General features: G+C 37.4%; 1 protein-coding gene across 9 annotated transcripts in view; it reads right to left on the reverse strand.

Moving 5' to 3' along the window:
- Window positions 1–24,350, reverse strand: part of spen (spen family transcriptional repressor) — a 104,562-nt gene that overhangs the window by 72,617 nt on the left and 7,595 nt on the right. For 8 of the 9 annotated variants that reach the window (XM_043675716.1, XM_043675718.1, XM_043675721.1 and 5 more), the window contains exons 2-3: window positions 10,480–10,800; window positions 7,053–7,526 (exon numbers count right to left, since the gene is read on the reverse strand). In XM_043675716.1, the coding sequence (XP_043531651.1) occupies window positions 7,053–7,526; window positions 10,480–10,800 (795 nt within the window). Of the gene's footprint in view, window positions 1–7,052; window positions 7,527–9,118; window positions 10,355–10,479; window positions 10,801–24,350 lie in introns of those variants that run through there. The other variant, XM_043675722.1, reaches the window with a different exon arrangement.

Genomic DNA, 24,350 nt, shown 5'->3' on the forward strand with positions numbered 1-24,350 from the left:
TACCTTGTGTGCATATGCACTATCTTCAGTGACTCAGCAATTCTGACTCAGACATGCTTTTAAAAGAAGGGGGATAAAAATCAGACCAGGTTACAGTCCTTCCGAAAAGATTTAGTTAACAATTAACCACCCAAAAATCACTGCTAGAAGCACTTTCTACAGAACAACAATTTCAATACTGAACTCTGCTCATTATTCAAAGGACACAAATTATACAAAAGCACTGCAATAAACTCAAGAACCAGGACCTTTCAGCTGTAAGAACAATAATCTTCCTTCGATAAACAAATCACACTGAGGAGAACAGAACAACCAAAAAAAGCATGTTGTAGAAAAGGATGGTGGAGGAAAAATAGTTAGTGTCAGTTGAAAGTAAATTCCTTGAAATCCGTAATTCAGATAAAATCAACAAGATGATTTACCTATGGACAGGAAACAGAACTGGGGATAACAGGAGTGGAGTGTTGTTCATATTGAAAGGGTTTGGGACATGATATTGAAACTTGCAGATTACACAGTATGGAAAGTGACAGATAGCAAGGACTGCAAAATAATTCAGGAAGACAAATAAGTTAAAAAGTTATGTGGAATAGATGCATGCATTTTACGTAAAAAAAAGTTTTAGACAGACACATGAACAGGCAGGGAATAGAGGGATACCAACCATGGGCAGACAGATGGAATTAGTTTAGAATGACATCATGTTCAGCACAGACATGGCACAAGCCTTGGTTACTCTATAACATAAAAGGTAGGAGATTAAAGCCATTTAATGTAATGTACAATGTACATTCATCAGCATTATATGATGGAACAAAAACCAAAATTATAAGAAATTATACATACTGCACCCAATTCCATTGGAACAGACAGTGATGAAAGCAAGTTTATTGGGGGTGGTTTAAATCATGGATATTTGTTAAAAAATTAATAAAGAACTATTTCTAACAGTTATGAAGTCAGTGGGGAAGATTTATCAATACTACATCATCTCTATCTTACTGTCAATTATCATTGGATGACAATTTTCAAAAGTATAAGATTACAGTCCCACAACACCTTTGTTTAAATGGCTAAAAAAAAAAATTGTAGTATGAAAGAAAGAATTGAATCTAGTTCAATTAAAGTTAGCATCCATTAGAAGTGACTGCAAAGGAATTGGCTTATTTGCAAAGTACATATTCAAATTTTAGATAACCAGGAACTTCCAGAGGAGGTCCAATATCCTTTCACCACAAATTCACCATTGTTTATATCTTTACACAACAGATGCAAGCAATTTCTATTAAGCCTTTATAAATCTTCATAAAATATTTTTATTCAGAAAAAAAAGAGCCAGATGCCCTCAGTACTGCTCTTCATTCCAGACATCGTTCACTGATATCTCAAAATAAACACCAAATAATAGAAAACATACATCCTTCAGCAAAAGAAACAAAGAGAGTTCAATCACATTGAAAATATAATCACTAACTCTACAGATGGCACCAATATCTTGCAAGGGTTAGGACAATAAATGTATGCAAGCAAATGCAACAAATTTAGATGTACCAAGAGAGTGGACCATATCATGGCGAAAGACACTTAATCCAGCTAAGGGTAGTTGGAGGTATGTTGGTAGGCCATTACAGCTCACGTGCATGAATTACAGACAGCAAATGTCAAAAGAGATATTTCAACATCTTCTCACAATTACAATAACTATAGTGCTATTTGTATCAGTTGCTATTTCCAACTTCAGACTCAATCTTTTAGTTTTGCAGCACACATCTAAAGTTTTTTTTTAATTTCACTATCAGCCTCCATTTCTGCCTCCCAATTCAAAGTCACTTCAGTTTCAAAAGATTTTCAGCTTTGCAATTCAAAATGTAGAAGACAAAGAAAAAATTGTCAATTTCTTCAACGAAAGAGTCATGCAGTCACAGGGATATACAGACAGTCCAACTTCAGTCCAACTCATCCATGTCAACTAGATATTCTAAATTAATCTAGTCCCATTTGCCAGCATTTGACCCATACCTTCTAAACCCTTCCTATTCATGTACACATCCAGATGCTTTTTAAATGTTGTAATTGTACCAGCATCCACTACTTCCTCTGGCAGCTTATTCCATACACACAGCACACTCTGCATGAAAAAGTTGCTCCTTATGTCTCTTTTAAATCTTTCCCCTCTCACTTTAAACCTATGTCCTCTAGTTCCAGACTCCCAAACCAGGGAAAAAACCCTGTCTTTTTACCCTATCCAGGCCCCTCATAATTTTATAAACCTCTACAAGGTCAGCCCTCAGCTTCCGATGCTCCAGGGAAAAAGAACCTCAGTATATTCAGCATCTCCATGTAACTCAAACCCTCTAACCCTGGCAACATCTTTTATAAATCTTTTCTGAACCTTTTCAAGTTTCACAACATCCTTTCTATAGCAGGGAGACCAGAATTGTATGCAATATTCCAATAGTGGCCTAACCAATGTCCTGTGCAGCCGCAATATTACCTCTCAACTCTTATACTCAATGACCAATAAAGACAAGCATACCAAACGTCAGCTTCACCATCCTTTCTACCTGCAACTCCATGTTCAAGCAACTATGAACCTGCAGTTCTATTTAAATAAAAACGTTTGCCAGTTGAGCAAATTTTTATCCTCATCAGTTTGTACATAAGCTTCAATTTATAGATACAACTGCTGTTTTCCCTCATGTTACAGAGACTTGAATGACTAGACTGCATGAAACATTGGAGACCACAACTTCGAAAGACTTCCACAATATCATGGGTAAAAATGCAATGAGGAAAAATTTTGATAGATATTAGCAAGACAGAATGCATTATTCTGCCTACAAAATTTTATAGTATCACTTCAACACGGATTCAAAACCAACAAAATATAAAAATATCTGTTCAAAATTAAATCCCAGTCATTAAATAGTTTAGGACATTAACTATTTTTGAATGTTTTTTGATTTATTAAGTATGGGACTGGCATTAAGGACTTAATTAACTGATACCATGCAAATGCACTTATTTGGGCAAATTTAAAAGCAAGTACAATCACTCTTAAGCCTGTCTTAGCAGTAACAAAGAAACAGCAATAACAAAGAAACAGCTGAACATACAGGCAGTTTCTGTCCTCAGTCACATTTTTTGCCAATTTCTCAAGCTGGGTGCTCAGTAATTAATTCTGCCATTTTTCAAAATGTGAAAGACCAAGAAATTTAAGTATCAATTCCTGCTTAACAATAATTGCTGAACTCAGGATAGTAGTGACTGAAATGGAATGCCACAAATTTGCCCTATATATAAAAATGCTAAATACAACAGGCTGTTTGAAACTATCACAGAAATCTAAAACTTGGGAATGATAATGCATCTAATTTTGTACAGTATTGGTTTAAATCTCTATTTAGTGGAAGGTCGAGATAAAGAAAACTGACTGCTGAAATTGAAAACAACATGGCTGTTGAACTGAGAATGTGTATAGGGTATAGGCAAGCAGGGAAAGAGTTAAGTTCTGAGTTTTGTGAAACAAGAGCTTCATCTGAGCAGGACTCAGATCAGGTAAGAACTTAGAGTTAGCAATGGGGTGTTGGAGGGAAGGGTAATGGGTTAACAAGGTGGAAAAGCAGGACATTATGTAGAGCCATTTAACAATATTGGAAGCATTCAGTATGCAAGGTCAGCTCACATGGGGAAAAGGTATCCATTGTATGAATCCAGTTAATAAGGTTAAGAACATTCATTATATAATAGTAAAGGGCTTGGTTTCTGCTATTGATACTTGTTGATTCTAACAGTCACCCAATTAATATGTATGTTGCCTCACTAATGCTCCTCAATGTATAATGAATATATAATGCATTAAGAAACTGCTATTCCAGAGAAGACTGTGAACTCATGCCTCTGTGCACATGGGTGATCATTCTCTCTCCCTCCACGGCGCTGAATAAAGATGCAGGAGGTAAAACTATACCACACCTCTGAGCTTCGACTGAGGGGGCAAACGAGATGACAGAACAAATGCCCAAATAACACTGTAGTGTAACAAAAACTTTACATGGTCAACACAGTATATTTGTTTAAAACTTGTTCCGAAGTCCATGGAATTCGGTTGTGCTTATGCAAGGATTTCTGGCCTCTACAGCATAAGAGTGCTCTCCTTGAACATAGCAAACTTTTTGTGACCCAATCAAAAGTCACTCAAAATATTATCAGATTCTTTCACAAAACAATGAACAAAGTTGCTTACAAAAGCCAGTGGAAACCAACAACTTGTTATGAATATTTTGCATAGTGAGGAAGAAAGCTGGGCTCGTGGCAAGAAAGGTGCAACACACCACAATTTTAACCAATGCGAGACAAGTAGTCCAATTTTTACTGAATAAATGCTTACTGGCATGATTCAAACTTAGATGGCTTAGTGAACAGTGTTTTACATAAAACCATTCATTGCACCACAAAACTACAGAATAAAAGTATCTCCTAATTACTCATCATAAGTTTGTTCCTGAATAGAAGCTAAGTTTATCCTAAAAACAAAGGGAAAGGCTAATGCACACTGTATTTCCAGATTGCTCATACATTTTTTCAAAGCTGAACATGTAATGAAGGAACAAAGCTAAATGAACAAACAGGCGACCTATCACATGAAAAAGATACATGGCACTTGTAGACAGAGGAGACAAATGTAAATACACAAAAATCACAAAAGCACTCATTGGTAACATTATGAATGCAACGATTAAGCATACGAAAAGAACATTTATCTAGTATTATTAGGGAGGTTGCACTGATTCCAGAACTTTATAAATAATGTGAGCAAACTGCACAATTCAATCAAGCACCCAGATCTAAGATGAACATTTTTAGACAAGATCAGTTTTCCTTCACATTATCATCAGTGGTTGTGCCAATAGCCACGTAAACATTCTCCACTTAAACCCATGGTATCCATGTAACTTTAAGACTTCTCTTGAAACTCAATTTTTGCCAGACCAACATCAACTCCTTTGGCCCAACGTTAAGATTCCTTATGCATCTGTGAAATATCAACTTTTTTTGCATATTAAGTATTATTTAGACATTGTGTATCTATTGTTTATCAAGATTCCGTTGTGGTCAAAAACTACATCTACCTCATTAATCAAAAGTAATGGGTTGCTGAAATAAAAGAGCAATACTGCAACATACAGATATTAGAAATTGTTGGTAGGCATCCAAAAATTATGACCGTCCCATTTGATTTGCCAAGTAACAACATCCATTCTTACTTGTGCCTCCCACTACGCAAATTGGTTCGGCTGAATTTTTAAAAAACTCAAAAGAATGCACTTTGACTTAACTCGCTACAGAACTAAAATTACATATGGTGGAGATTCACACCTTTTATTTCTGCTATGAAACTCCAGCTTTGTAACTTGGAGGGTTCACAAAGTGAGTGATCTACTGCACTCATCCACTTCTGAATTAAATCAAATCAATAGTAGTAAGGTAAATAAATTTATCCAAGAATGAAGTGCATCCAGAATACCTTTTAATAATTTCACACATCATTAACAGCAGTTAAAACTAATTAAGGGTGCAAATTTAGATGATATGGTCGCTGTTTTAATACTATCATGCAATACTGCAGTAAAAGCGCTAGCTCAGAGTACATTAGCCCATATTGTTATTCTGTTTATTGAAAGATTGCAATTATTAGGTAAGACTAAATGGGTTATAGCTCTTTTCTCTAGAAGAGGCTGAAGGATAATCTAACAGGGGTCTTTAAAACTATTAAGGAATTTATCAGAGGAGCTGCAGAAAAGAAGAGGGAATTTTGAAAAACTCAAAAGATCATAAAATACCCTTTAATAAATCCAACAGAAACCAGGAAACACATATTTAGACAAATAACAATTGCAATTAAGACAAAATAAGATGAGTATTAAGAAAGGAATAAAGGGATATGATGTGTTTAGATAAAGTACAGTGGGAGTAGCATAAACATCAACAATCTATTGGGGCCATGTTGTAGGCCGCAAATGCTATGTAATTCTAAAGCTATTTTTACATAACATAAAAATTAGCTGGAGGTATATCTGCTTTATTAATTTATCTCTTTTCGACACCACATACCCTAGTTTTGACCTATTCTGTTAGAACCAGAGGAGTCCAAAAGAGTAATTACATAAATAAAAGTACTAAAAATGTTGTTTCCAAAAATTTTAACTAGAGTTATGAATGCTATACATCCATTTCTTCCCAGAAGTGGGTATGCTAATGACTTGAATGTTTCTGAATGCTCATCCACAGCAACAGCCCTACTCCAGCCTCAAGCCAAATGAGCCAATGCACTAAGCAGCTACAACCAGCTTGGTGGCACCTATGATGAGGGCCTACTTGCAAGTATTACTAAATTTATTAGTACCAGAATGTTAAATGGGGGAAAACGCTATGTTATAGAAACATTTTTTAAAAAGGAACTGAAGTAAGCTAATTCGTTCTTCTGCAGTCCTCACTTTCTCCTAATTGGCCCTTCGAGCCCACTTCACCATTTAATGATAATGGTTGATCACCCTACTCTGCACCCTGTACCCGCTTTCACCCTATACCTTTTGATCCCTTGAGCCCCAAGAATCATCATGTCAAACTGCTCCAATCACAAGTAATTCACTATTTCATATAAAATGATCCTTCCAGAAACAATCCATTTGCTAAAGGGTGACTATACTATTGTACTGTTAAGTGTTTGTTTAAATGTTTTCAACAATTTCAGAGGTCACCACAGAAAAATCACCTTCATTCACTGAAATTCCAACTAGAGCTATGCATTCATTAGTTCTCTATCACAGGTTTTGTGAAAATAAGCAACATGATTTTCAAAATCTTTCAAGATAAAAAAAGGTTAAAACAATCATTTTGCAGTAAAAAGAACTAGCAACAAAAAGCAACACTTATTTATTAACTTAGACACTTCGCCTTTTCCAAGGATTGGTAAAACAATACCTACATGTTTCTCTTTGCTCTGATGTCATACGGTGAGAACTATTGGCGTTACATTCCTCTTCACCTACCTGTCACTGCTGGTACTACTGCTGCTGCTGACAGAATCACTGCTTGATGACCTACTTCGCGACCCACTGCCACTGGGAGAACGCCGTGACCTCGATGCTTGGCTAGACCGCTGTGGGGATTGGTTTCCTGACCGTGAGGAATGTGGGGATCGACTCCTGCTGTGCTGATAATTTTTTTCTTGTCGTCTCCCCCTTACTTCCCGCGTAATGTCTTCCCTGTAGAGATCTCTGTGCACTACACTTGATATTGCAAACTGTTCCCTCCCTCTTTGTTCATAACGTGGATCATGAGCTTCAAATCGAGTTGGACTTCGACTTCTTGACCCATAATAAACTCCATGTTGTATAGTTCGATCTCGAGGATCTCTATAGTAATCCTGCTCATAATGCCTTGGGCGATCAAACCCTGCTGTTGTACGATCGTGGTGTCCATAGGCACTGTGATCATAAGTACGCTCCCTGTTATCAGAAGCCCTGTGTTTTGGGGATAGGGAGGGGGAAAAAAAAAGATCTGTCAAGTATCAGCAAATTTTGCCTACTAACCTCTGAAAAAATAAGCATATGAATTTTAACTAAAGAATACATGAAACAATAAAGAGAACGGAGAATTTAGCAACAGCAATGATAGCAATTAATTAGCATTCTATAATAATTGGCATCAGGTGAACTTTGTTCTGCGTTTGTGAAGTTTGTGCTTTCCAATTCCCAAGTGCTAAAAGTAATATTTGTATTAAAGACATGTTGATATTTTCATGTCAAGAATTTTCCTTATCTGTTCCTTCTGCTTTATTACTTTAAAATTACATAACTGACTATTTAAAAGCTATTTAAGAAGTTTTTAAAAATCATGTATATATTTTATAAACAAAATCAACTCGCAGGCTCTCATCTCAAATCTCAAACTAGAAGAAAACCTATCCTGTAGCCTGTATTTAATTAGATACTCACTTTTGGAAGAAAGCAGAAATTGAGCAACAGATGTTGTGCTGGTTATCTATACTAGTCGATAGTTCACTTTTCAAAGTCTGAAACTGACTAAACCCGTGTGTTGTCAAAGGTGTTACAATCACATGACACTCACTGGAAGATCAACCGTTGTCCAAACTTCCACGTGAAGTCTGCAATGCAGAACTTGAAATTTGTATCAAAAATTAAGTGACATAATTGGTTACTTATCATCGGCTTAAGGAGTGCAAAAACATTTTTAAAAAAGCCTGATTCATTGAGATTATCATTGCTAACATTCAGTTTTTAGACTCAAACAAAAACACATAATCACACAGATTTAATTTTGACCTTATTCAGGAAAATTATTTCCTTTAAGAAAAACTGCTTTCTTCCAAAATCTATTCTTTGTAGTTAGTTACTTTTTAATTTATGATTAAGGTATACTACAATTTTATTTAGTTCATTGTATTTCTTAATTATCAGGCATTAAAGATATCAGAGAGATTATTACAGAGCTTGATTAAACAAAGGCGAATAAATTACTAAATATTTTACTTCAATAGCAATGTGCTATTTATATTTTTAAAAGTTCTTATTTTAATGCCTGGAGTTTATATTAATTCTGTCCTGTCCACTTATTTATATTACTTCATTTTTGTTCTCGTTATTTTTGCCCCTTTGCATTCTACACTTTTCCTACACAAGTTATTTTTAAAAAAAAATCACTACATCTCTATTAACATTTTATAGATTCAAGAAACATTGAGCAGCCAAACACTAAACTATGCAGTGTCAACTTGACTTTAAGCTACAGTTACAGAATTAATCTTACAAAATACTGTGGAATCATTTTACACTGACCTTTCAGCAATCAGAAGCAGCAAGCTGATTCGAAAGCGTTACTGCCATCAGCTGACATACAAAAAAATACAAACTCCTAATCCACGAAAGACACACAGACAGGCAGAGGAGCTAATAAAGCTGTAAGTCAGTGAGATTCTATTGACTAAAGTGCGGTTTGATTTTCTAGCAGTACTAATGACTACTGGAGTTAGTGGAAAGGAAGGGTTGACTGGGTTAGGAGAGGGGCTAAGATATACATGGCAGGACATACCAACCTTTTAAGACTGCAGTAAACACGACCTAAATCCCAATTAAATCTAGGGAGAGAAAAGTGTACAAACATTCCCAATTTGGTCCCCTCTTAAAGGGGTAATCCAACTTCGGATAGTGCTAGTGCCGCATTGTTTTGGGGATTGTATCAAAAAAACTGAACGCCCAAGAAAGATAAACTTCCATTTGCCAGTGTTAAGTACATTCGCCTGAAAACAGATAGCTCCCAAAGTTAAAAAGTAAATCCCAAACCCCAAGACCTTTCTGAGATGGCGGAGTGCGTTCAATCTGATCGTGTCGATGGATAGATGTATCCCGATCCTGGAGTCGATATTAAGCAACTATACCCGTTATTCCTAGGGCAAAGTGCTTTCTTCTAGTAGAAGGCATTTATTATCCATTTTCTAGCAGTCAGTAGCCATTCAATTGTTATGAAGTCTCTTCACATTTGATCTGCAAGTTAAAATGCAACGTATCCACTAACACTTTTCCCTTGTGTGGTAGTCCATTGGTACAATATGGTAAAAATCAAGATGTCAAACACAAACCAGGTAATCCATTCTGCCACACAACTATTTAAAGGTTCCATATAATCCCATGTTGAAGAAATAATGACTTCTATTCCATTATACAGGAAAAGTAACATTCCAAATGTTTACAAGTTTCTAATATTTTATCTTTAGCCCATAAATATCCATAAGATCCACTCAGAGGGAAACAAAGCAAACAGTACAGATTTGTAGACCCATGATAACTGCATCTGTTACATCCTCATTCTTCATTTTTTCTTGCATGTATTCCTGTCGCAATCATTGGATGTAATATCCTTCCAGGAAATAGTAGATCGCAAAAGTACTCTATCTTCATAGAAAATCTTTCATATCCAAAGAATGTGCATCAATACTTTATATTTTAAACCAAAGCCAAAATATAATACTGCAGGAAGTCTTCAAATACTTCAGTATTGCCTCAAAAAGTAGGTCTGGTAATCCCATAGCATTCCTCAGGTCAGTTGTACCAGACAATATTATTATAGCCATTCGATCGAAGGGATACATCCAGAGGGAACCGCTTGCAATCCAGGGAGAAAAGGGAAGCATATTACGAGGATTAACACCAAATTAACTGACAGAACCTTCCATCAAACTAACCAAACTTATCCCAGGAGTAGTCATCCAGCCAGCTACAGAATAGATCCACTGCGAATAGGCCAGAGCTGCTACTGGTTTCAATTCTCTTCCATATCCAACAATGGCACGAATGTATAGCATTCCTCAATAAATCCATCTGGGTAACCTATACATGAGTTGCTGCTTCTCATCATACCATTTATCAAAACCCTGCCTAGAGAAACCTTGGAACTTACCCATCAAGTCTCCGTTCATAACGTCCTTCCCGTCCATGTAGTGATGGTGGCGGTCCATATGTTGGCCCCCCACCACCTCCCCTGAACCCTGAAACCTCTCTAGTACGAGTTCCTATAGGAACGGTATCATCTAATCCCCGAGCAGCACTAGGAATAGTGCCAGGCTCATTGTAATCCGTTCGCAGATCCCTGTCTCCCATTTTGTTGACAGAATTGTGTGCTTTTTGCGCACTTTTGATGTCCACAAAATCCACAAAGGCTGCCACTCCACCTTCTGAGCCCCTTTTGGGAAGAATTTTGACACTTTCCACACGGCCATATCTGAAAGTAAAAGAAAAAAATTAGCATTAATGTATTAAATTTAAATAAGACTTAACCAGTCAAGGACAACGATAAATAAATATGCACAGTACAAATCTCCCAGGACGTGATAACAGTTGAGGGGCTGTATAACAATCTGCAAATTCATATTGTATCACTTTTACCACTTTGTTCACTGCACAAGAAAAATTTGTAGTGTTAATATTAATACGGCTTCCAAAGAAATACATATTAATTAATTCTAATCTCAAAACAAAGTATATCAATATTACCGAAAAAAACTTCAAAATATGCCTTTTATCAGCAATACTAAAAAGTTCTGTAATACCAAATGACTATTGATATCATGGACTAAGCACTTCTGTAATTTGACAAGAGTGCCAGATTCTAAGCTGGCACCATTTCTTAAACACAAACATTCTCTATGCCTGATCACTAGAATTTAGATCATTGTATTGACTTGTAACATAGTTGCATAAAGGAACATCTGCTACTTTCCATCAAAAAGTAGCCATAAAATGCTCATTTACTTTCTGACAAGTAGCCCTTGTTTATTTAAATTAACTCATGTATGGATCCTTCTACAAAGTTAGGCCTGAGGCAGAAAATTGATTAGAGTGCAGGGCAATGGTCAGATACAATATCAAACATTCATTAAAACACTTAAGAATACATTAGTTGAAAAATGTGGTGCTGGAAAAACACAGCAGGCCAGGCAGCATCCGAGGAACAGGAGATGCTACCTGGCCTGCAGTATTTTTCCAGCACCACATTTTTCAACTCTGGTACTCCAGCATCTGCAGTCCTCACTTTCTCCTACTTAAGAATACATTGACCTTTACTTTTTTTTTCAGTGTTCTAGATTTTTGAAAAGACTCATTTTTCTCAAAATATTTTTTTTTTAAAAAGTAAAGCGTTGCTAAAATGGAAATAAACATCATTTAATGAATAATTGCAAAAATAAATCAAGACAAAGTAAAGCAATCAGAAATAGAAAATCTAAACTTGTTATAAATTTTAATTTTTTTGTCAAAAGGCTATTATTTTAAAATATAAAGCAAGGGTCCATCCTTGCTATTCTTTGAATGAAAGCTTTGAATTATTATTTTTGTATGTTTCACCCATGGTCGATAATAACACATTTATTTGAGGCAGACTGATTTGGGTTCAGCTCTCACTTCAGAGACTGGAGCATAAAATTAAAATTCCAGTGCAGTACTGAAGGAGTACCGTACTATCAAAACCACCATCTTCCAGATAATGTACTAAACCTAAACCCCACCTGGCTTCTCGGGTGAAATAAAAATTCCTATGACATCATTTGAATAAGAGCAGAAGAATTCACCAGTGTCCTGTTGAACATGCATTCCTCAACTAGCATGATTAAAATGGACCATCTGGTCCTTGTTGTTTGTAGGGTATTGGTGTGCAGATATTGGCTACCATGCTTTCTACATTAAAACAGTGACAATACTTCAAAAGTATTTTGTTAACTGAAGTGCTTTGGTTAGTCTTGTGATTGTGAAGGACTCAAGTCTTTTCCATAATTGTTCTCCTATGCATTATTCAAATAGGTCTTATTTATGAATTTTGGTAATAAAACATAGTGAAGCTTGATTTTATGCTCCTCTGATGTCTATATAGACCACTTCTACATTGATATGTCAGTACACTAGCTCTCAAAACACGAGTCTCATACAGCCAGTAAATGTGCCAGATTTGGTAAGAGTTGGCAAACTCATTTCATAATTGCTGGTTGTGCTGGATCCATACAATTTTCTAGACCACGGAAATGACATACATCAATAAAGTAAAGAATTGTATATTTCTAGCAGGTATATTACAACTAGAAACAAGAACCCATTTAATTGATGTCAATCATAATATTAACCCACCCCACCACCAGAGTGCTTCGTCAGTATTTATTGACATCACCACAACTACGTGGCACGGTGACCAGAAACAGCAATTGCCAGGAACCAAAATAGTGCTGCCCATATGATCACACTAATTGGCATAATTTGAAGAGGGGATTACATACAAACAGGGACTGGAACGAGTCGTCAGGGATATAGTTCTTTAAAATGTTATTGTATAAATGGAGGTAACAAATACAAAATCACTCAGGGTTATGAAGTATCCCTCCCTTTGAGGAATATGTTGGAGCCCAATGTTGGGAGTACACGTGGGTGAGGTGGAATGAACCACCCTCTTCGTTTTATCAACATTCTTTCTTTGTCTTCCCATCACCACCAACCCAATTATATGTGGTTCATTTCCTGAACACGACGACTGATGCCTTATGCTCTACTGAAAACCTACCTAAATCAGACAAAGATCTGAGAACTCATCAGGTTCATGTTTGCACATTGGACCATGACACTCACATTCAAAGTGCTATTGTTCAAGCCTGAATGTTGGCTTCTTCTATTTAGTGAATTATAAAATTATTTACAAATGATTTGGATGTGAACATAGGAGGTATGGTTAGTAAGTTTGCAGATGACACCAAAATTGGAGGTGCAGTGGTCAGCAAAGAAGATCTTAAAGCACAATAGGACTTTGATCAGATGGGCAAATGGGCCGAGGAGTGGCAGATTAAATTTAATTTAGATAAACGTGAGGTGCTACATTTTGGAAAAGCAAATCGGGGCAGGACTTATACGCTTAAAGTGAGGTCCTCGGAGAGGGTTGCCAAACAAAGAGACCTTGGGGCGTAAGTTCATAGTTCCTTGAAAGTGGAGCCACAGGTGGACAGGAAAGTGAAGGCAGCGTTTGGTACATATACTCAGTGCATTCAGTACTGGAGTGGGAGTTCAGGTTGCAGCAATATAGGACGTTGATTTTGCTACATTTGGAATACTTCATTCAATTCTGGTCTCCCTGCTAATAGAAAAGATTTACAAGGATGTTGCTATGGCTGGAGGGTTTGAGTTAAAGGAGAGGCTGCAGGGTTGGGATTATTTTTCCAGGAGCGTTGAAGCCTGAGAAGTTTATGAGGGGCATAGATAAGATGAATAGTTAAGGCTTTTTCCCAGGGGTAGGGGAGTCCAAAACTACAGGATGCAGGTTTACGGTGAAAGGGGAAAAGATTTAAAAAGGGACTCAAGAGGCAACTTTTTCACACAGGTGGTGGTGTGCGTATGCAATGAGCTGCCAGAGGTGGTGATGGAGGCTGGTACAATTACAACATTTAAAAGACATCTGGATAGGTATATGAATACGAAGGGTTTAGAGCGATATTGGCCAAATGCTGGCAAATGGGACTAGATTAATTTAGGATATCTGATCAGCATGGACATGTTGGATGAAGGATCTGCTTCCTATGCGACATATCTCTATGACTTTAAAATGCATTCTTTTGTCCATGGCTTTGTTTTGGTTACATGAGCTCACCAGTGCCACCTGCATGAGTGTGCAACCTTGGCACTGCCAACCCACAATCTGTAGTTACTTTTAAAATTTATTCATGAAATCTGAACATTGCTTGCAAGGCTAGCATTTATACCCATTATAACTGCCTTTGATATAGTGGTGACAACATGCCCACTTAAACTGCACAAACTCCATGGCAGAGATTCTACTGAGAAACCAAGATGTTGCTGTTTGGAAGGAAGTTTCTGACCTAGCAACTGTTAACAGAGTAATGTAGCTTCAAACCAGGATTATATATGGGTGGAGGGGAACGTGCAGATGGAGCTAGTTCTGCGCATCTGCTGCCTTTACCTTTGAGCTAGTGGAGATCACAGGTTAGTAAAAAGATCCTTTGAAAGTTGTTCCAGGACATCTTGTATGCAGAACATGGATTAAGAATGGAGAGAGTGCATGTTCAAGTGGGCTGCTGTTGAGCTTGTGTATTGCTAGACCTGCACTCATTCAGACAAGCAGAAATTATTCTACCACATTCCTGACTTCTGCCTTATAGATTGTGATAGACTTTAGGGAGTCTCCATAGAATTCCCAGCCTCTGATCTGCTCTCGTAGTCATGGTATTTAAAATGCTAGTTCTGGAAAGTTTCAGATTAAGAATGTTGATTCAGCAATGGTATGCCATTTACTATCAAGGGATGATGCTTCAGTTTTCTCATGCCAGAGATGTTGGATGTCTGGCACTTGTGCGAAGTGAAATTGTTTTATTTGCCATTTATCAACCCATGCATGCTCGCAGTCTTCCTTTACAGGGACACAGAATCCTTCAGTACCTGAGAAGTTATAGAGTCAGTCATAGAGATGTACAGCATGGAAACAGGCCCTTCTGTCCAACCCGTCAGTCGTGAATGGTATTGAACAGGATCCAATCATCCAAGTCAGAACAGACTAGGGACCCTGATCTGTAAGTTTCAGCTATTCCCTGAATGGACGATGTTTAATCACTGTCACCATTTTCAGCATATTGTTTTCAAATGAAGGTTGCTGTAAATATTACTGGCTCGGTGATCTGTTGATTTTTCCATTAATGGCGATGCTTTAAAAATCCTAAACTTAACATTTTGATAGATTTCCACTCAGCTTCTGGCTAACAGCAGTATAGAAAAATAAATCAGTGACATGAAACACATGGCAGGAAACTAAAGTTTTTAGATACAATCTAGCCCTACTGAAACTAGAAATTTTCAAAACACATATCAAGCATCTCCTCAATTTGTAAACACCAGATCTGTTATGTTACAAGACACCAAATTCCAAATTCCTGCTTCGCAAAACATATATGCAAGAGTCTTGTCCAGGATATTGCCTGGAGTGAAAAGCCTGTCCGGCTGGGTTTGTTTCCATGGCACAGATGCGGCAAAGGGAGTGGTCTGGTTGAGGTATATGTGGTACAGTGGTAGTTTCCTAGTCCTGACTGGAAGCCATAGGTTCAAATTCCACCTGCTCCAGAGGTGTGTAATAACATTTCTCTGAACAGTTGATCAGAAAAATTAATTTTATTAAACTTTTCTTATTTAATTATGAGGCACAGATAGATCAGAAGAATCTCTTCCCTTTAGCAGACGGTTCCAAAACTAGAGGGCATACGTTTAACGCGAGGAGCAAGTGGTTTCGAGGAAATCTGAGAAAACCCTTTGACCCAGAGGATGGTAGACAAATTCCAATGCTGCCTGAAAAGGTTGGTGGAAGCAGGTATTATTGCAGCATTTAAGCAGCATCTGGATAAGTACTTAAAATGCCAGGGCTGTGGATCAAACTGTGGACCAAGTAAACTAATCCCATTTGGCTGCGGTTTGGCGTTTGTTGATCTCATTGACATAGCCGAAGTGCCAGTTTCTATGCTGTATGGCTCTATGTCTTTGTACACGCTTCCTTCAAGTATCAGTTATTCTCAGCCTCACCCAAAGTAATTATTAATCCTCCCATTAAGTAAAACACAACCGAAGCGAAAACTATTTTTGTCATTAAAGTTGTGAAATGTTATCTCAAACGTTTTTAATTTACAACGCATGTATGCAACACATTGTAATTAAAATAATCGAAGTAATACGCCACCCATTCACTAACTGCGGCTCGATTTGTTATTTGAACCCAGATTAAACATAAACGTTTCGGTCTGTTTACAGGGTTCGTGTCACTTCAAAAGTCAAGGCCGTTTACACAAGAGGCTGCACTTTGGTTAAATGCCGAGAGGAATAATAACGCGCATTCCCTCAACTGAGCTGAACTGGCTACATGGACGCACCTCGTGGCTGCCTTCCAAGTTCTCCAGTTGCTGCAATCTCGCAGCCGACTGGCGGTGCAATGCTGTAAAATGGCGGGATACATCACAGGGATCCAACAGATCCATGTAATGGCGGGAGATCGAGAGAGAAAAAAAGACATGACTTGAACACTGTTAGCAGAATATGCCAATGTTGTAAAGAAAAATGGCCAGCTAGATTTAGAATATGTGCACAATCCGGTGTTAAAATGTAACTTCATTTTCCCAAAGTAATCTTTTGTTAACGCATAACGATTTTTATTATTTCATGGACATAATCCTTGATAGTATTCGCATTGGACGTAGTCATCAATTAAATTACCTTTCTGGAACTGGGTGGCTCGACAGCGATATCACATGATACGTTGGGAATATAGCAGGATTTCATTGCGGTATGCCTAATTTGTAGATTTCTCTCTAATTCATATACATTCAAACGGTTGTTCCCTATTTCTGAGAACAGACATGTACTTAGGTGTCCTACCGCTATCAGATATGACTGTTCTGTACAATGCTGTTCTCGAATAATGCGATTTTTCTTTTTAATTAGCGAGCGTGGTATTAGCAGTGGATTGTGCAGCCTCGTTTTTTTCTAGCCAAGTCTCTTGAGACAAGTGAATGCCACACATTTTTACATAATACACTGCAGAATCAAAACAATTCTCCTTTCTGTGCTCGGAATAGCTCTCGCTTACGAAAAACGCTGTTTTAAAATGGTTTTGGACAATCAAGTAATCCAATCGACAGATCCACATTTGCAACATTAAAAAAAGACCAAAAGTAACCCCTGCCCGAAGTATTGTAGCATTTTATTGTTATACTAGAGTCACACCAAACGTTAACATAGCCGATCCAAACAAACAACTATGGGGGAGGGAAAATGACAAAAGGACAATCGCAACAGCTTCTCCTTGGCAGTAATTTAATCGGTTTGAAATGTACATATCGGCTGCATACGCGGAGGACTATCCATCACTTCAAAACGAAAATCACGATATTCGATTTAAATACAGATGCAAAATGAAGATTCTTGCAATTATCCAGGAATATAATGTCCTAGTGTGGGGCCACAACCGACAAGCACAATGAATGAGGCGAATAGGTGCAGCTTCTTCTAATTCATACAAAACAAAAATCACCGCACATCGGTACTGTGTATAATTTAAGGCTCGAATGTTTTCTGCCTTACAATGAAAGACCGAGGAATATCTTATTTCAAACTAAAAAAGTATAATCTAATTTAGAAAAAATATTATAATCTGTGCATTTTACACGGATGTCCCTTCAATACATGCTTTTGGTTGTGAACTTTTTTTTCTGTTCAAATAAATTAGTGGAGTAAACTATTTAAATCTGGAAAGTTTTTAAAGGGAAAGCTTGAACTCGAGTATTTTAGGTAAACAATCTGCAAATCTTGAACAGTAATAGTTACAGCAATAGAAATACTCTGTTCTCCTAAAGTTTAATAATGGCACGAAGGTCTGCAACATCCACATGAACTGTCATTATATAAATCTATTTTTTTGGTTAGTTTTCAGTTTACAGCATTTACCCAAGTCTCAAATTATCAATTCTCTCAAAGATAGCCCTCGAAAACACATCTAACTCGAAACACCACAAAAACATTTGACATCCATGAAATGTACCTGAAGTTCACCTCATAGCCAAATGGAGCATTTGCAATGATAATTAATTTGTCAATGATAGGAAAAATAATGGAATCACTTCTTAAAGATACAACAGAAGAAAAAAAATCTAGAAAACAAAAAATGGAATGTTAACCACCGATTCTAAAATAAAGTAACAAGTATACAAAGGTAATGCAATGGGTTTGATATACATGGACTTTAAAATGCCTTCAATAAGAGAATGCCGAAGATCATAGAATGTGGTGTCAAGGTAAAAGCATCAGAATCGGTAGCAACTGGCTACATAATGGAAAATAGAATGAAAGTTTAAGGTTGTCAGGTTGTCACTCAGACTGGTGAGAAACAAAGTCGAGCATAATCAGAATGCATTTGTTAATGCATGATGTCAGTGTGGCACATCTTATCCATCAATCAATGGTTGGTCTAACATACAAGGAACGGCTGAGGATCCTGGGATTGTATTCATTGGAGTTTAGAAGATTAAGGGGAGATTTAATAGAAACTTATAAGATAATACGTGGTTTGGAAAGGGTGGATGCTAAGAAATTGTTTCCGTTAGGCGAGGAGACTAGGACCCGTGGACACAGCCTTAGAATTAGAGGGGGTAAAGTCAGAACAGAAATGCGGAGACATTTCTTCAGCCAGAGAGTGGTGGGCTTGTGGAATTCATTGCCACAGAGTGCAGTGGAGGCTGGGACGCTAAATGTCTTCAAGGCAGAAATTGATAAATTCTTGATGTCACAAGGAATTAAGGGCTACGGGGAGAATGCGGGTAAGTGGAGTTGAAGTGCCCATCAGCCATGATTGAATGGCGGAGTGGACTCGATGGGCCGAATGGCCTTACTTCCGCTCCTATGTCTTATGGTCTAATCATATGCTATCGAGCCTTTGAAGAGAAGATGCAATAAACTGTGATATAGCAGTTTGTAAATAAAAGATTTGGACATCCCCTCCCCCAGCACATAGCACTTACAAAGTTAATCAACTACCATCTTTCACAGGTGGAACAGCTGAATCACATTTTCCAGCCATGTTAATTACACCTGACTGCACAACACTGCTGAAGGTTAATCGGAGACCACAAATTTGAAATAAGATCCCAACTTAAATGGCATTTTCATATTGCTTAACAATTTCTGGTTATTTCAGATTTTCCATGTTCATTTTGCAGTTAATACATCATTTTTGAAACAGTTATGTACACATCCATAATAAAGTAAATATTTTGCATTTATGTTCATGTCCTGCAAACGTTTTCCTGATTTTGTTTAACAGTGACTACACATCACAAATGCTTAATTGGGTGTGACAGGTTTTGGGAATGTTGGGGTGGTAAAGGAAACTATATAAACAAATTTCATGTTTATTTATAAATGGGGGTATAAGAATGTATAATATAAACTGTGTATGTAAAATTACTCATAACTGGATCTTCTCCTCAGTGGCAGCACTACATATTCAATATTCAAATAATTAGCAATTTCAAGACTCTAAAAATACCGCACCAGTAGGTGGGGCTGTCAACATAGCATTAGCAACACATCAACATTGATGGGAATTGGCTTAAGGTTATGTAATAACCCAAACTTGCAGGCATCTCATCGGAGACATCAGAAGGATCATGCAAAAGTATTATGTTCCACGGTTAAAATATCCTTAAAATCAAAAGTAGAAACAGTTTTTAAAAAGAATGACAAAATCTGTTGCCAGAGAAAATATCAAACAGGACTGATTAACAAATTGCCCTTTAAATTAGGGATCAGAATGGAACGTGAAATTGGAAGATTTCCAAGCAAAGAAAAATCTGATTGATGGGGCTGGTGTGGTGCAATGGTAACATCCGAACCTCTCTGCCAGGAGGTCCAGGTTCAAATCCCACATGCTCCAGAGGGGTGTAATAACATTTCTGAACAGATTCATTAGGGGAAAAAAACTATGTAGCATGAAAGACACCGCAGTAGAAATGTAGACCCATGGATGTGCAGTGTGCGATGAGCATTAGTCAACCCCGCCCCCCTCTACTAGGCCAGAAAATTCACCTTTTTGGCCTCCTCCCCCATCCCTTGCTGAACAAATTATCAGATAGCTCCATTTTACTAACAGTATTTTTTTTCAATCTGACTTAATTTATTTTGCCTGAATTGATGATCTCTAGTACTCCCACTGAGGTATAGACAGATGTCAACTAATTTGCAACTATATTTTATTCAAGTTGAACACTGCCACCCAGCTATTCATTATCCCCATTTCAATACCAAGTTGAACCCTAACTTGTTGAAATTTCCAATATTTCTAAAGGAGTACCAAATATGTAATGTGAAAACTCAAGACTGAGACTGTCAGCTTAGTATCCAATCACAACCGATATATAATTCTGTTCTAACTGCATGTTCACATGCAAATACTTTCTAGATTGATGATAGTTACTGGGCAACCAAAAAGTAACAGATTTTGCCATTAATAGTCTGGTCAGAGACCAATTGTAGCACACAAAATGTTGCTTGGGTTGAGAGTAACTAATTAAGCAGATGAGAAAACATTGAAGTGTTCAGTTACACCCTGTCTTCACCAACTGAACCATCACAGAAACTACTTTGCTTTTTAAACGGCCTAAAGATTGTGAAAACTTGCATCACAATTTTAACAGAGCAAACACAGGCAATAAACTAGGCAACACAATAAACAAAGCACCAAATGCATGATTCTCAAAAAATATTTGGAACTTTACTCAGCCTCACTAATAATAACTTCAATACTATAAGGAAATACACATCATGGAGCTTGATCTTTTTTAATAAAAAGAACTGTAATAATTATACAGAACTGCTTTTCATCCAGAGGTTTATCTTGACTAAATTTATACATTATCAAGATTGTACATTAGTCAGTCTTTTTATGTTGTGATAAGTGTATCACAGGAGTGATACACAGTTCTACAGACTGACCACGCTCGATCTGAAGAATCTCTTCCTCATCTCAACTCTAAAGGGTCATCTTTTCACTCTGAAGTTGTGCCCTCAGGTCCTAGTCTCTCCCACCAGTGCAAACATCATCTCCACATTCATTCTATCCTCTCAATATTCTCTACATTTCAATCAGATCCACACTCATCCTTCTAAACTCTGTCGAGTATTGACCTGAAGTCTTCAACTGCTCCTCATGTGACAAGCCCTTCACCCCCAGGGTCATACTTGTAAACCTCCGCTGGACCCTCTCCAACACCAGCACATCCTTTCTTAGATATGGGGTCTAGAACCGGTCACAATATTCCAAATGCAGTCAGACCAGAGCCTTATGCAGCTTCAACTTCACATCCGTGCTCTAGTATCCTAACCCTTTTGAAATTTGCCTTCCTGAATGCGCATGTTAGCATCATGAGAATCCTAAACTAGGGCTTGGAAGTTCCTTTGCACTTCAAATTTCTGAAGCCTTTCCCCATTTAGAAAATAGTCTTTGCTACTATTCTTTACAAAGTACATAACCTCATATATTCCCATATTGTATTCCATCTGCCACTTACTTGTCCACCCTCCTAGCCTGTTCAAGTCCTCCTCCAACCTCCCTACTTTCTCAACACTACCTGTCCCTTAAACTTAAAAAAAACTATTTAGCATTTCCCTTCTATAAACTTAACAACAGTGCTCCCAGTTTCTTTGTCCAGATTATTAATGTATAACATGAATAGTTGCGGTCCCAACAATGACTCCTGCAAAACTAAACTAGTCACTGACTACTATCCTGAAAAAGATTTCTTTATCTCCACTCTTTGTCTTATGTCAGTCAACCAATCCTTTATCCAAGCCAGTACCTAGCCCGTAACATCACTGGCTTTTATCGTACTTAGTAGGTTCTTGTGCGGCACCTTGTCAAATGTCTTTTAGAAATCTAAACAGATCACATCAACTGGTTCTCCTTTCTCTAACTTGCTCATAACTGCTCAAATAATTCTAATAGATATGGTAAGCATGTCTTTGCCTCGATGAAAAAGGTTAAAGCTTCTATTATTGCTATTCATTGCTCCAGGCATCTTCATGCATACAATTCTACAACAAGATTAGGTCAGAGTTTGGGTATTCAATGACAAATATCATACCTCCCAACTTCCCAAAGCATTTCCATAATTTACAAGATAAGTCAGGGGTGTAATAAAATATTTTCTAGCTGCTTGGGTCTGAACTCATCTAACTACCATCAAGAAATTCAACACTACTTGGACAAAGCATCACTTTTCAGGCATTCAGTCCTGCCAGCACCTGTGCAATTTGACTATAGTTGATACCATTTACAACATCTACTACCACAACTCAACAAGGTTTCTTCAACATCATCTTCCAAATCTCTGATCTTTGCCTCCTAGGAAAAAAAAAGGGTCCAGACATGTACTGTATTGCTGTTCGTTTTTTGTTTGAGTAGCTTCACCAAGCAGACTACAACAGTGAGAAAAGGTGGTTCACTATTAAAACATATCTTCTCAGGAGGAATTAGGGTTAAGTCATAAGTTCCGATCTTGCAGAGACACCCATGTCATATTACTTAAATTTGCTCAAGATACAAACTGATAGAAGTGTGCAAAGATTTGAGAAGCTTAGGTCATGTGTGACTAATCCACTTAAACAAGCAGCTGATATCTAGCATGATAAATAGGAAAAGGATAGGAAAACAGACATGCCATTCCTATGAATTTCTGTAAGCTATTTTAGAAATAAATACATGAGAAATCATCAAATTTAGATAGATTTATACATCTAACTGGGATATTGTTTGGAGGATGAGAGAGTAGGAATTGGTCGAGTAGCTAGTTGTTTCAAATGGCATTCCCTAAGAATTATATTAGAGCCTCAACGGTTCACTGAACAAATTAATGACTTGAACAAAGGTATAGGGGATTGCCTATAGAAATTTGAAAATTAGTTGAAGTCAGGAACCATAGTAAGTTTATACTGGTAGGAGGAGGAAGTTACAACGGTAAAGGGGCGACTAAGATAAAATCAGATGTGATCTAAGAAACACCAATCAAGAGTATTTTCTTAATTGTGCTAGATCAACTGCGGAGGACAATAAAACTTAGATATCCTGATGCATTAAAATTGCTAAAAATTGATCCCTGGGTACAAAACTGTAATCAGAAAGACTAGTGGAACGCCAACCTTTGTTTTAAAAAAAGGCATGAAATTCAAAAACGAGGAAGCCAAGCCTCACTTGCAGAGTGCAAATCATGGTCCATTTACAGCATCGCCCATCAGAATACACTGGCACTGGGAGAGATATGATGCAACAACTTACATTTATACAAAACATCCCACCGCACTTCACAGGAGCATTACAAAGCAAAATATGACACTGAGCCACATAAAATGATACTATGGTAGGTGACCAAAAGCATGCACAAAGATGCAGGCTTCAAGCAATGTCCTAAAATGTGGAACAGTACAGACAATAGGATTTGGGTCTTGGTAGTTGACGGCAAGATTCCCCCAACAGTACAGCAATAAATTAGGTGGCAGAGAGCAGGAGTCCACTAATTCACCAGAATGAGTCAAAAGTGCTAAATTCTGATTAGCCATGAGCCTGCAGTACATTCCCTCAAATTCAGAACAACCTACAGATGTTTAAACTGATCAAGCAATTCAATGGTAGATACAAAGATATTATCTGAACAAGAGGAAACTGAATCATAGAACAGTTACAGTGCAAAAAAATGGCTTTTCAGCTCCTCCTGTCAATGACAGCTCCCTGCAAGAGCAGCTCAGCTAGCACCACTGTCCTGGACAGTCGTGCAAATACCCTCACTTTAGGTGCTTAACCAATTTTCTTTTTAAGCCACAAATACATCAATCAGTGTCATAGCTTATGTATTCCAGATCCTAACTTCACAGTCCATTTAAAAAAAGTTGTTTTTTTTTAAAAAAACACGGTGCACTTATGCTGAGAACTTAATTAGATAATCAAACAATCAGAGGATAGGTATTCACCAATAGGCAAAGCATTAGGAAAAATTAATTACCTGGAATGCTGGACGACAAGAGACCTGTTACTTGTGTGTTGAATCCCATTGAATCAAACTCCCAGACAATTTAATAACCACAGGAACTTTAACAGTTTAAACTTATATCTCGAACAAGTGGGCACAATCAGATTACCACAAACCAATCAGCAGAAAACAACCATTTGTGACTGCTGGGAATTGCTTAATACATAAAATACTAAAC

Source organism: Chiloscyllium plagiosum, chromosome 34 (genome assembly GCF_004010195.1).
Source record: "Chiloscyllium plagiosum isolate BGI_BamShark_2017 chromosome 34, ASM401019v2, whole genome shotgun sequence".
Taxonomy (NCBI): domain Eukaryota; kingdom Metazoa; phylum Chordata; class Chondrichthyes; order Orectolobiformes; family Hemiscylliidae; genus Chiloscyllium; species Chiloscyllium plagiosum.